The sequence below is a fragment of the Papaver somniferum genome, unplaced genomic scaffold (genome assembly GCF_003573695.1).
Source record: "Papaver somniferum cultivar HN1 unplaced genomic scaffold, ASM357369v1 unplaced-scaffold_132, whole genome shotgun sequence".
In the NCBI taxonomy this organism is placed as follows: domain Eukaryota; kingdom Viridiplantae; phylum Streptophyta; class Magnoliopsida; order Ranunculales; family Papaveraceae; genus Papaver; species Papaver somniferum.
Genome location: NW_020622381.1, coordinates 22,653,690 through 22,668,637, shown reverse-complemented (window position 1 = coordinate 22,668,637; position 14,948 = coordinate 22,653,690). Strand labels below are relative to the sequence as shown.

Here is a 14,948-nt window from a genome sequence, read left to right as displayed (position 1 = left end):
AGGCAACAATTATGATGGAGGAACTGTTTTGATTCTCTTTATAGTCTGTCTGCTAAATAAAAATCCTTCGTTAGTTAACTGAATCCATGTTTCTGTATTAAAAGAAAAAAACGGGGGGTGGGGTGGGTGGGGGGGGGGGGGGGGGGGGGGGTGGGGGGGGGGGTGCTTAGAATTATTATTGTTACTAATTTATAACTTGATTTCCGAATGCCATTTGCAAGTGTGACCTTTTTTTATTGAATTGTTAATGTGTACATAGTTGTGCACATGCTGATTCTTAAAGTATACATAATTGTACATATGTTGATATTTATTATGGACATAATTGTACACATGTTGATCTATTGCATTACAAAATTTTTTTTTGTTAATTAAGTGTGTTTGCTTTAAGAACACGATGTATTGTTCAGGTTAATGACTTGGGGTAGAAAAATGATAATGTTTATTTATATATAATGTGAACATTATTGTACAGCTATAAAACAAAACTTAAAGAATTTAGTTCTTACTCATTCTAGATAGCAAGTCATAATATAATATTATCATACTTAAATAATCCGTACATCTCAGGTGCTTCTCATCTTGATGAAAGCCACGAAGCCAACGTGGAAAACCAGGATGCCAAAGAAGGATCTAAGCAACATAAAAAATCAAAACCTGCATGGCTCCTGAATGTGGAAATAGTAACTGAAATCCTTACAACTATCATCTTACTTTGTGTTGTTCTAGCAGATGTTAAAGAATGTAAAGGGAAATGTCATGTCTGAATCCCTTTGAAGAAAGTGAAAAATGGGAAAGAACCAATTTATATGCACATAGGTTCGTCTGACAACATAAAAACTAGTTTCTTATTTTGACTTTTTATCAAGCTTTCTGTAAAATGACAATAATTATAATCTCGTTGTTATTGGATAATAGAATCTGATATGCTGCAAGATATGACGAAGTTGAGTAAAAAAGAGTTGGAAGTAGCTTGTGAAGATTTCAGCAACATTATTGGCTCTAGGTCAGATACGCTGATCTACAAAGGCAACATGAAATATGGTTTTGAGATTTCTTTATGCGCCAAGGGAGACTTATGGACATGTTACCTCGAAGTTTATTCCTAGAGAGAGGTGGTTTAACTTCTTTCTGGTCTTAAAGTCTAATTGAAACACTTTCTACTAGAGCATTAGAATTTGTCATAAAATATAAACGAACAAAAGAAAGAAAATAAAAACAACTCTTAAATTTTAATTCGTAATTAAATGTTTCAGGTTGCTGACCTGGCAAGATTAAATCATGAAAATACTAGAAAACTATTTGGGTACTACATAGAAATCAATCTATTTTCTAGGATGCTCATCTTTGAATATGCATCTAATGGAACACTTTATGAGGACCTTTGTTGTAAGTCACTGTTTTCTTCTTCTTTGTACAAAAACCATGTTTAAGCGACACTCTACTAAGATGGTTATTTTTTTGGTCGGTGAATTGAAGGACATCAATCATCTTGGAGAAGGTGAATGAATATCATTATGGGCATTGATTGTGGTCTAAAATATTTGCATGTGGTCTATGATATTTTCATACGGAACTTGAGACTCTGTTTGCTATGTTTTGTTTTAGGTTGCTTATTGGGGGAAGTTTCATTGATATTTAACGTTAAAATTGATTAATAGTGTTATATCATAGCTCGGTTGAACTCACCGAGCGTTGGTATGTCAAGTGTGGTTGTCATATTTTAGTATTAAAACTTATCTAGAGTTGCTTGATTAAATACTAGAGTCAACTTCGTTTATGTTAGACTAGAAAGTCTAGGAATGTTAAGACATACAAGTATTACTCCGGAGACCTGAATAATGTGAAGAAATAATGAACTACACCGACGACATCATCCTTACACTTGAGGTTAGTAATTTTAAAATTAACGGTTTCATTCCTAACGTATCTTTCAAGTCGTGTTATATTGAAATCATAACTGAAAAGTTGTATATAATGTACATATTGTATATAATACTATAGTGATATGACATGTAATACTATAGTGATATGACATGATCATAATAGTATGATCATAATATTAAGGAATTAAACTACGAAGTATAACGCTTATCTTTTGAACTTCGTAGATACGACATCTACAAAATCTTGTATATAGTGTTATGATTATGTGTATGGGATATGGTGAAGATTTCATCCTCGGAAACAATGTCTTACATTTGTTTAAAGGAATACATTCATGAACTTATTTTTTGAATCGAAAAGGAAATCGATAGGTTTATTGGTCTGGCTATTTAATGCATATGTTTGGATGACCAGTATATGTGAGTTGGTAAAACCAATCTTAATTCAGGTTATGTATCTTGGTATAACCGATCACAATGCCTAGACTTATGATTTGGTATGACCGGTCATGGTAATTGGTGTAACCGATCCTAAGTAATCACCATGAGATCGTATGATCGATTCTTGTAATTGGTGTGACAGATCATAAGTATTTGTGACCGATCCTTGTAATTAGTGTAACGGGCCCTAGTGACTGGTGTGACCGATTACAAGTAGATACCATGTATAGATGAAACCGATCCTTGTAACTGGTGTTAGAGCATTGCTCGGTCGAACTTGAAAGCGTTGCTATATCAAGCTTGTTTTTCAAGTTTAGTTGATCAAAACTATATACTTGATTTCTAGTCTACTTATAGCTATGTCTTGGATTAGGATAAAATGTGTAGTTGAGCTTTAAACTTCACGGGTTCACCAATTGAAGAAGAAGATCTACTGAGTATCTTGGAGAAACTTCATCAACAAAAGATATTCTAATGAGACTAAGTCGTATAACTATATATATACTTTTACATTATACACATTTGATATTTTGATTTTATCTCACTTATTTATTTCTCGAAATATGTGCTAAAAGATTTTTGCTTTAGCTATGTTTATCATATTTTGAAGAGTTTAGTTGGAGACAATTTATTTTTTAGAAACTAAATATTAAGTCAAAAGATGGTCATGTAAAAATTACCTTGAACATCTTACATGATTTGTATGAGATAGTCATTTAATGTTAGCTTGGAAAGTTTTGTATTGATCATTCGATCACTTGGGCTGAGAGTTTATATTATGTTTGATACCTCCAAGTACTTCTAATTAGCCTCGTGTGCACAAACCCGATATTTAAGGATACTATCCTGCAAGGTATAACCTCCTTTGATACCAGCCAACAGTATCATCATTCCTTGCATGTATACACCCGTTTTTGTGGTCTCTCACCTTCTTCCTTTAACATCATTGATGTCGCCTCACCTTTCATGGAGTTCTTGGAGGAACAATATTTTGATGTTATTAAGAATGAGTTGCACACCAAGTATCGACTCTTAACATGAGTTTTGATTCACTAAAATATGACGACCAAACTTGACATACCAATGCTTGGCGGGTTCAACCGAGCAATGCTCTAACAAATCTATTCTCCAATCTTACGCAACATATCAAATACAGATGCTTGTCCTTCCAAAAGATACTCTAGATACACTTGACAAAATTCAGAGAGATTTTTGGTGGAATAAAGATAAGTTAAAAGCGAAAGGTGGATATATAAAAGCGTGGAAATGGATGTGCAAACCTAAATCGCAAGGAGGATTAGGAATGAAGAACCCTCATAATTTCAATATCGCCCTCTTAACGAAGTTTGCTAGTAGAGTGATGACATAAAAGGATCAACTGTGGGTTAAATTACTAGAAGCGAAGTATTTTTATGGCTCGAATCCTTTTCAACGGACAAGAAATTATGAACTCTCGTGGATTTGGACAAGCATTCAAAAGGGTCTCAATATCATAAAAGGAAACTACATATGGCATGTGAAAACGGGGAAAATACAACAATCTGGGAAGGCAAATGGATACCTAGCATAAATTCTTTACCCCAAACAAGTGATAGGGCGGATCCGATACCACAAAAGGTCCATGAGTTACTAAATCATGATGGTGTCTGGGATATCAAAAAATTAGATGAATACTTTTTTCCAGAGATAAAAGAAAAAATCTTTGCAATTACCCTGGACAAACAAAACATGGACAAAATCACATGGGAACACCCTAGTTCGGGAGCTTTTTCGACAAAAAATATTTACAACTATCTTATCAGTCACAATAATAATTATGAAGAAGATATCATATTTCCTTGGAAAAACCTTTGGAACTTGAAGTCATTACCTCGGATTTGTCTCTTTATTTGGAAACTGATTCAAAAGGCGCTCCCAACAAATAGCAGATTAACAACCCACAACCCAGAAATCTCTTCGGAGTGTCCCCTATGTAAGAATCAAGGGACGGAAACAGAAGACCATCTTTTCAGAAAACGTCCTTTCGCTAGAGCAATCTGGTTTGGTTACGACTTGAATATAGTCAATTCGCAAATCAATTCAGACTCAATTGTTACATGGGTGGACACTGGATTTCCGATACCAATCTCTCAAAAATTTGTGATCAAATTGCAACAGTCACTTGGTTCCTGTGGAAATACAGATGTGAAGTAATTTTTAGGAAAACTAACCCAGATCCATATACTTTGATCCAACAAATGAAGAATTTTATACAAGCCAACCGATCAATAACGAGAAGTTACATAAAGTTAGTCAAAAAAAGAAAATTCCTATATTTAGATGGAAGAATTTCACCTCAGATTGGATAATTTTTACGGATACCTCCTTTAACAAGGAGAACTTATCTATGGGTTATGCTTTCATTCTTTACTCGGTAGACCAAGAAGCTTTTATGTATATTTCCGCATGCTCAGATTGGGCGTCCTCGGCGTTGCACGCAGAAACAAAATCATTTTGAAGGCTTTAAAATGGCTATAAATAATTGAGGATCTCTACATCTCTTTTCCAGAAGATAGGAAGACTTCCGTTTCACCGGTTTCGCAAAAGGGTTTAAGGCCTAGAATTTAGGTTCCTGTAATTTGTTACTTCTTTTTTTTATTTCAATTTTAGGTTTTGTTTTCTTATCTATCTCTTGATTTGGTTAATTATATGTGTGCAGATGGAAGATGATTTTAAAGATGCTAGGAAGCGAGCATTCAAGAGAGCTGATGCAATGATTGAGGAAGCTAAGGAGCTAACCAAACTATGTGAACTACATCGGTTCTCCCACCCCAAATCGTTGATTATGAGATCAAATACTCTTCGAGAGCATCTAAGCAATCATAGAGATCTCGTTGAGAAAATTAAACTGCAACATCCTTTCCAAGACAAATTAGCACCATTCACGAAAAGAATGGAGGAGATGCATGAGAAAGTTGCCAAAGCACTTGAACTCCTTCCTAAGAAGAGAAATGATCGACCAGGAAGAAGGTAAGACATCAAAGGAGCGTGTGACTAATAGGATTTTTCCATGGTTTGCCAAGTTTAGGATACAACTATAATTTTTGGCTACTCCTAACCCACCTGAAATTGTCCCCAATACCTAATATGAGTAAGTTCTACCAATTACTCCAAAACTTGCACATCCAGGTTTAGGAATGCTGCTCTATCACAAAAAGAATGCTACATATCCTCCTCTCTGGAGCATACACTGCCACTCTTTCACCCTACAAGATTTCACCCTCATGGTACTAAGCTATAGAAACTTAGAACCTGCAAATAAATTACCTAGTTCCAAATCTGGCCCTTCATTTTGTGTCCCCTTTCAACCGACACCGCTTCCAGAATTCTTCCCTTAAATCTGTACACATTGGGTTTATTCCCATCAAAAATTATCTTTTATCTCATAAACAACAGTTCTCTTACCACAGTTCTCTCATGGTTTCAAAAGCTGCAGTCACCAAACTCATATTGCTTTTCTGTTTTCCATGACTTTAATTACTTTGTAATTCTAAATCACATTACTTTGTAATTCTAAATCACAAATGCTTCACCATCACTTGTGTTTTTAACAGGAAGGCACCTGTGGACATAAAAAGAGAAGTAAAACATGGAGAGGGTGGATCAAAAACAACGGTAATTATTAAATTTTGCTTCTAACAAAAACACCTTTTTTTTGTCGTCTGATCTATTCCCAGTCCAATGAATCAAAACTTCATCATTCCTAGATATGTGAATAGCTAGGATGTTCCTGCCATTTTGTTGATCAAACAGGAGATTTAGCTTATGACCATCCCAGCACCTATTTTGTTGTTGCGATAGAACTAAGGAGTTTTGAAAGGTTTATCATGCAATTGTTATCATCCGTACGAGGGCTAGTTATAATTTTAAATTCCTAGAGAAAGGGGTTCTGATGGGGAAAGATAAGAAACTGCAACTTAGCACTTGATGTATCGTATTTGCAAGAGACTGAATGGTATTTCCACATAAGATGGTGGTTTTAGCACGCATTACGTTTGAAGGTGTTGGCTAAATACATGCATTTATTGTTAGATGTTGGCTCGATTTTAGAAAACAACTAAACTGATTTCGTAAATCAGTTTTGACACCAGTTTTAGAATTTCATCTAAACAGGGTTCTCGATGCTTAGGTAGTTTGGTTTCCTAAATTGAAGTGAAGTGTGGCTTCCTAATTGAAGTAGGTTTCCAAGTAATCGCCCTATTGTAAGCCTATAAATAAAAACATAACCTTTAGGTAGGTTATAGGTAATCTTGTTGTGCCGAGAGGTTCATATCGTTCCTCAAGGATTCACAGGATCTAGCATCAGAAACGAAAAACTACACAATCAACGGAAGCTAATGCACATAGAACACACAAGACACAAAGATTTACGTGGTTCGACAATCCGCCCTACGTCCACGGGAAGAAATTCACTTACTTCATATATCAGAGAATACACAATGCACATGACACTCGACACCCCTTCTTCTTCTTCACATTCTCAACTCACCTTCAACTCTCTCAGCCCTAGAGCTATGAGAGGATCTACATCTTTCTAATGAAGAGATTACTTCTTTTCTTTGTGAGGAGATGTCTATAACCTAAGGGTTTAGACAATATTGATGTAGATGATGTAGATGCTTATAACCTAAAGGTTATGCCTTTATTTATAGGCTTACAATACTTCAAATAGGAAACCATGCTTTACTCTAATTTAGGAAATCCAAACTATCTAAGATAGGAAACCCTTGTTTAGATAGAAGTCTAAACACATTCGAAAAATCAGTAAAAACTGATTTAGGAAATCACACTGAACTTCACTATTCTCTGATTTCTAGGCAAGATTTCCTAAAATCAAGCCCATATCCAACAATTCTCCACCTTGGCAAGATTTCCAGGACAACTTCAACTTCACTATTCTCTGATTTCTCCACCTTGGCATGAAATCTCGACATTCACCTTCCACGCCTTCATATTCTACTGCCTTCAATCACCCATAGGTGCCAATCATCCGTAGATGCTTCAATTCCACTAAAGGACTTCAATACTTCACTCACCCATAGGTGCCAACCATCCGAAGATGTTTCACTTCCATAAAAGGACTTCAACACTTCACTCACCCGTAGGTGCCACCCATCCGAAGATGTTTCAATCCCTCATAGGGCTTCAATTCTCCAATCATCTAATGATGCCTTCATACTTCAATCATCCTAAAGATGCTGCACTCCCACAAATGGGATTCAATTTTTCATTCATCCGAAGATGTTGCACTGGTACAATTTCCAAAATCCTTGTCTAAGGTTCAAATGTGTCAACCGACACCAACACACCAAATGGTGTTTCAAGTTCCTTTTAAGGATGCAATGTGCTTCCACATGTGCTTCACAAATTCGATCCCATGTTAGGGCTGCAACTGTGTCTTGAAAAAACACCAACATACTAATGCACCTAAAGATGCTGCAAACGTAAGTGATTGATTTAGTTCAAGATGGTCAATCTTAAACATCACCAATTCTTTCGTAACTTTGCTGATTTCTCAACAATTCCAGTTATCTATGAATTCCTGACGCGTCTTCAACTTCATAGATTCTCACATGCACATATTCTTCGAACTTGCAAGATTCAATTCTTTGCACATTTGCTTCAACTTGTAGATATAGTCTTTGACTTCAACTCACCACTTCACTTGTCAAATTTGAGATCTTCCTCCATCCTACTTCTTCAAATTCCAACACTTCGTCTTTCAATGCGGAGTTCAATATTTCATCACATGCAAATGTATGGTGTACCCCCGTACCGACGAAGTTTTCTTCAAAAGATGAAATAATTCGTACCTTACAAAGATGCAGTCTTTGCAAGTTCCCAAACATCTGTGTGAACACATTCCAATATTCCATATGTGGTGATATTCATGATATTTTCATATCTTCAAAAAACTAGAATTTTCTACTTCAACTCCAAGCTTGATTCTTTCTCCACCTTCACACAATGTTCGCAAAATCCTAAACTGCATGACTCTGCGTTCTTCAAATTCATGCCTTAACTGCATGATTTAGTCTTCAAATGTATTAGATTGCGCACTATCTAACGCTTCTACTTCCATATTCAACAATACAGATTTTCATTCTTCAATCCTTTCATCGCTGCAACCGCATTGGAAAACTTCTTCAATACTCCACCGTTTAAACAACTTTAAACCCCACAGTGTCAAATGGATCTAATAATTTCAGATTCTTCTTCAAACTTCGGTACACACCAAACAACTTCAAACTTCCCCAGTTGCACCTAAGCACTTCAAACGAATGTTTAACATTTTCAACTTCAAACTCCAACTCCTAAAAGTCAGAAATCATTCCCTAGAGAATGCACATGATACACAAACATTCAAACACTCGAGAATCCTCCACATATTCTTCATCAACATTAGATCTTCATGTTCCAACATTCACGTCTGAACTTGAAACTTCTTTCGTGTTTTCCAATGCTTTTTCTCATGACAAAAAACAATTCAATTCAATTCAATTTAATACCGCATTCTTCAAATAGTTTGTGATTTCTTCGCTTAACTATATTCTTCACATGTACTATTGTACCTTACAATTGTGAAGTGCCACAATGATACCTTGTTCTTTGCATCCAAGTTTTCGCCTAAAAAAACGTAACATATCCACATGACCAATCTGTTTTTTCACCATGGTCTTGCACTTCTTCAACTTGATGATTTCAAAAGGTAAATACCTTTATTCTCATATTTGTGGTGTTCAACGGTATGAGAAACTCTGCTCCTACAATGTGTGTAAACAACAAAAGCTTGCAGAAATTCAATCCTCGTACGTTTACTCTTCAGGTAAGTTACTCACTCAACACATTCAAAAAATCCCTTCTTCAATCATATACCCAAGGTGTATATGCCAAAAATTATGTCGACTTCATCTTCAATCGCTTCTCTTCAAGACATAACAAGAAACTACAGCTCCACCACACATAATATCTCCATATAGGAAATCTATTACCGCGTCCTCAATCGATCATTAACAATGCAATATGATTATAGCTACCAGCTTCAAGCACTTCTTCATGAAATTAAACTCTTTACCTAGAATTTATCAACCTTCCACTAGTTCCCTCGCAACACTAATATATTCTAACGATCAATAATTCTCACATGAATCCAACTAATAGGTTTCTGCAATCCTCGCTACACCATGCAACTGAGGCAAACTTGAGTTTTAATTTCTTCAATTCCTTTAACTACGTCAATGACAACATGATCAAACTAATGACAACCGGTAACATTCACAATTGTTCCCCTTGGTACTTCGAACAATTCTAAGGATCTTTTACGAATTCAATTTTTGCATCTTTACCTCTTCCAACGTACAAACCATTCAACTTGTACTTCAAACATGATTCTATTGTTTCCTTGCAACTTGGCTTGCAAAGCAAGCACATTCAAACGGAAAACCAACAAGGTATTCCCAAATAGTCCACAAAAGTCTCAAACAAACGAGGTAAAGAAAAAAAAACAACCAAACACCTTTATCAAACTAGTTAATAAGGTTATGGAATTACTCACCCGAAGCTATGTAAAATACATAGGGTTTAATCCTCAAGAAGTATACCAACGTCAAATCCTTCTTTCATGTAGAGCTTCAACTTCCAAAGTGTATCAATCAACAATCAACGAATGTGAAACACTTCAAATACATTCGTTTATGAGTAATTGATACTTCAAACGGTGCTTTTCAAATCAGAAAAAAATCCACCTCTTCACCTTGATGTAATTCAAACGACCTTGTCCCAAAATTTTTCACATGAGGCTATACAATGATTTTCTAAATTCCAAAGTAACTCTGATTTCAAATCGACATAACTTGATTCTACAACATGCCTATTTATGCATCTTCTTCTTGGCTTTTACTTCAATCTCCAAGTATGTCTTCTTCCATAAATCCTCCCACGTTTTCTGACGAAACTGTTACCACTTTGCACCATAGTTATAAAACTGTCACCAATCTTCACCACAAGTTTTTAGAACTATCACGATTCTTCTACCACAAATTTCAGTCAAAAAACGTCACCTTGTGTTTGTGTTCTTCTTCAAATTTGACATCTTCTTTGATATCTTCACATACCGTTTCTGACCCAATTCAAACGAGCAAACCCTAGATTTCAATAACCTAGACTTAAGCTATGATACCAGTTTTTTGTGCCGAGAGGTTTATATCGTTCCTCAAGGATTCACATGATCTAGCATCAGAAACGAAAAACTACACAATCAACGGAAGCTAATGCACATAGAAGACACAAGACACAGAGATTTACGTGGTTCGGCAATGTGCCCTACGTCCACGGGAAGAAATTCACTTACTTCATATATCAGAGAATACACAATGCACCATGACACTCAACACCCCTTCTTCTTATTCTTCACATTCTCAACTCACCTTCAACTCTCTCATCCCTAGAGATATGAGAGGATCTACATTTCTCTAATGAAGAGATTACTTCTTTTCTTTGTGAGGAGATGTCTATAACCTATAGGTTATGCCTTTATTTATAGGCTTACAATACTTCAAATAGGAAACCAATCTTTACTTTAATTTAGGAAATCCAAACTAGCTAAGATAGGAAACCCTTGTTTAGATAGAAGTCTAAACACATTCGAAAAATCAGTAAAAACTGATTTAGGAAATCACACTGATGTTTCCTAAAAATCAAGCCAATATCCAACAGATCTATGGGCGAGGGCACTAAAAGAGTGTCTCTACTATATTGGCCAGCCCATAATATGAAATTTACAAAGTGTACATGTGAAGAATATAATCAACCAATCTAACTAAACCCTAATCAATAAAAAATACAAACAAATACCAAAACCATCAGAATTTGACTTTTCTTAGAATTTGAATTACGTTGGGTAAGCGAATTTTCAACTCTGAAATCAAGCCTAACCATGTTTGGACGTACGGATTTGTCCTACCTCCTTTGGACGGTGGATCTATTCCGAGACAGAGGCAATGTTTTTTTATTCTATAGATATACTCGGTATTTTTTGATGTTTTTTTTATGACAAATCGGTGTTGGGATACCTTCGTACCGACACCAATTAGGAATCTTAGTTAATTTTGGAATTAATTTATTACTGTTCACTGTAAATATATAGTTTGTTATACAGGGTAAAATTCATTCAAATCCTTAGGTTATTCAGATCCTTAATATAAGTAGTTGATCGCTAACTCAAACTATCAATTTATTTATCTTTAGTATTAGGATCCCTAGTTCCGATCTAGTATCCTAACCGAAAGGTAAGACTTGTTTCACCAGTTTCGCAATAGGGTTTAAGGTCTAGAGTTTAGGTTCTTCTAACCTGTTGTTTCTTTCTTTTCTTGATTTCAGTTTTAGGTTTTGTTATATATTCTGTCTCTTGATTTGGTTAATAATGTGTGTGCAGATGGAAGAGGGTTCAGAAAAAGCTACACAGCTAGCTTCCGAACTATTTCCGGGCAGGTTTGAGGACGATAGGTAAAAATTAAAGCGATAAAGAATGTGTCATTAGATAAAAAAAATTGATAGATTAAAAATTGCATGATTTATAAGGGATTCCCTTCCATATAAGACAAAATGATCTGAAGCATTCCGGCGTATTGACTTAATGGTATCCACCTTAGTAAGAATGGTATCAACCCTTATAATTCATGAAAAATTGAACTCAATAACATTTGGCAATGAAAACCAATTGACAATGAGTATAGTGGTCCTGGGGATTATAAACATCCGGACCTTAGATAACCCAGACAATGTCGGATCACTACAAGAAACCTAACCTATTGCAGCACCCAATGGTTTTGTCCTAAACCCCTACTAATGCCACGATAACCTATATAGCAAGAAATCTATTGCAGCACCCACTTTTTATTGCTTCTGCAAGAGATTATACTTTTTTGCCTCACTCTTTTCATGTTATAGCCACAGTCGTGTGGCAAAAATTTCATTTTGCAGCATTAAATTTTATCTTTTAGCTGCACCGGAAAAGTACTGTGACTAGAAATTTACTTTTGCAACACCTATATTAAAGATGTGACAATATATGGTGCAACAATATGTAGATTTTCTTGTAGTAATTAATATAATAATCTCAACATAAACAGAGATTGTATTAGTCTAACAATCCAAAGTTATATTATTCGTGGTTTCCTATCTTGATGCATACTTGATTTTTCTTATTCTCGATTTTGTGTATCAGATAGCCAAATTTACCACTGCTTATTATAACTTTGTTTCTTTATCAGGAAAGTAAAAGTATACGTCAAAGTTGGTGTAATATCAACATGATTGGATTGAGAGAGGACGAAAGATTTGGGGTCTTGAGGATGATGTTGCAATTAGGTCCAAGGTACAATCCGAAGAAGTGCGTTTATTAATTCATATCTATGGTTCCATTGGTGAAGGATATGGGGCTATCTTACGTGATTCCAGAAAGCATCCGATAGTTGCTAGCTGTCAATCGCTCTCTCATGAAGACAGTGTTTCTGACTTTTACACCTGGTTAAATGGGGTGGCACTCGATGCCAAAATTGCTGCTAAGTATCGTTTGTCAAAAAATTTCTTATACGTTCCTACGCTCCACATTTGCACTTTTATCTCAAGTATTTGGGCTCCTTACTACAGAGGTTCTCAAGTATCTTTGGAGAAAAGCGACGTGGAGTCGCTATGTTTTCCAGAATATGGTGATATTGAGAAGATATACCGTCTCACTTTAGTTATCTTGTCTTATCTCAACCAACTTTCCGTTAGTGGTGTTGTGAAATACTTAGCGATGCAACCTGTAAGAAGCCCACGTAATAAAGCTGCAGAGTTTCTTTCTGAGCTCAGTGTAGACAAGGAATATATGAAGTTTTCAGAAATTTGTAGGAATGAGATGTCAGGATTTTCTTAGGGAATCACTGACAGCCGCGGAATAACGGATCTTGAGATATTATGATGAATAATAAGTAAACCAAGCCCAAGCAACTATAATAATACGAGAAAGATAAATCAACTCACAAGACACAAGATTTATAATGGTTCGACCAATACATACAACTTGTATATATTGTCTGCGTCCACTTTGAGCCGCACCAACTCAAATCCACTATGAATAAAAACGATTACAACGTCGTGTGAATACCCAGCAAACCCTTGGTTACACCGCAACAATTACCCGAGACGATAAATTTGTCTCTTGTTCCTCACCAATATGCTCTCACAACGAAATCCTAGCTTTAAAACTAAAATCTATACAAGAAATATCTCACCGATCTCTTAATCGTTTTCTACATAATACGCACATTCTACAAGGCCTAACTACCTATTTATATAGGTTACAAACTTGGCCACCAAGAATTCTAACCGGTTTAGGAAACCCCTTCCCTAAATAACCACGGCTAACTTTAGGAAATAATTAATTAGTCTTCAATAACTAACAATCTCCCACTTTGAAGACTTATTGATTGTCTTTCATTCTTCAACTTTGGATTGAGGGTGCTAAAACATCTTCCTTGTTAGTGCGGCTCCCCTCCCAGATCCTCATTCTGAGAGACCAACTAAAGCCTTGCATAGCTTTAGCTTGTCTGATGTAACTCCCTTGGTAAACATATCCGCCGGATTCTTCGAACCAAGAATCTTCTCGAGCTTCAACTCTCCTTCTTCTAAGAGATCCCGAATGAAATGATAACGGATATCTATATGCTTTGTCCTATCATGATAGGCTGAGTTCTTGGCTAAATGTATAGCACTTTGACTGTCGCTAAACAAAACACTATCTCCTTGTTCCTTTCCCAAATCAGCTAATAATCCTTCTAACCAAATAATCTTCTTGTTCGCTTCCGTCACCGCTACGTACTCCGCTTCCATAGTAGACAATGTCACCAACTTCTGTAACCGTGAGTTCCAACTCACTGCAGCTGACCCCATAGTATAAACATAACCGGTCGTACTTCGCATTTTATCTACATCACCTGCGAAGTCTGCATCCACATAACCCCTCAAAATAGAACCACCTTTTCCATAGCACAATGGTACGTTTGTGTTACCTCTCAAATACCTGAGAATCCACTTCACAACTTCCCAATGTTGTTTTCCTAGGTTGCTTGCATATCTACTCACTACTCCCACTGCATGTGAAATATCCGGTCTCGTGCACACCATAGCATACATTAGACTCCCAATAGCCGAAGAATATGGTACGTTAGACATGTACTCCTTTTCTTCATCTGTCTTCGTTTACTGTATACTTGAAAGAAGAATTTGACTTCCAAGTGGAGAACTAACTGGTTTAGCATTCTCCGTATTGAACCTTTTCAACACTCGTTCAATATATTCAGCCTGACTAAGCATAAGTACACCCTTAGCTCTGTCTCTTATGATCCTCATACCAAGAATCTTCTTTGCTTCACCAAGATCTTTCATATCAAAATCACTTGCTAATTGTTTCTTCAAATTCCCAACTTCTTGTAGAGATGTTCCGAGAACCAACATATCATCCACATACAATAGTAATATGATGTAGTCAGAATCATTCCTTTTGAAGTAATAACAATGATCTGCATTACACCGTGAGTA

At 36.0% G+C, this 14,948-nt stretch overlaps 1 protein-coding gene across 3 annotated transcripts; it reads left to right on the top strand.

Annotated features, from left to right (window-relative positions):
* Positions 1-4,755: 4,755 nt before the first annotated feature.
* Positions 4,756-13,180, top strand: LOC113332757. 3 transcript variants are annotated; one of them, XM_026579275.1, is made up of 5 exons: positions 4,756-4,914; positions 5,026-5,336; positions 5,921-5,981; positions 11,800-11,870; positions 12,638-13,180. In XM_026579275.1, the coding sequence occupies exons 2-5, from the start codon at positions 5,026-5,028 to the stop codon at positions 12,678-12,680; spliced, it is 486 nt and encodes a 161-aa protein (XP_026435060.1). In that variant the 5' UTR covers positions 4,756-4,914; the 3' UTR covers positions 12,681-13,180. The 3 variants fall into 3 exon arrangements, with proteins under 3 accessions (XP_026435060.1, XP_026435058.1, XP_026435059.1); XM_026579273.1 differs by having other exon boundaries at positions 4,756-4,934; XM_026579274.1 differs by having other exon boundaries at positions 4,756-4,940.
* The last annotated feature ends 1,768 nt before the right edge of the window (positions 13,181-14,948 follow it).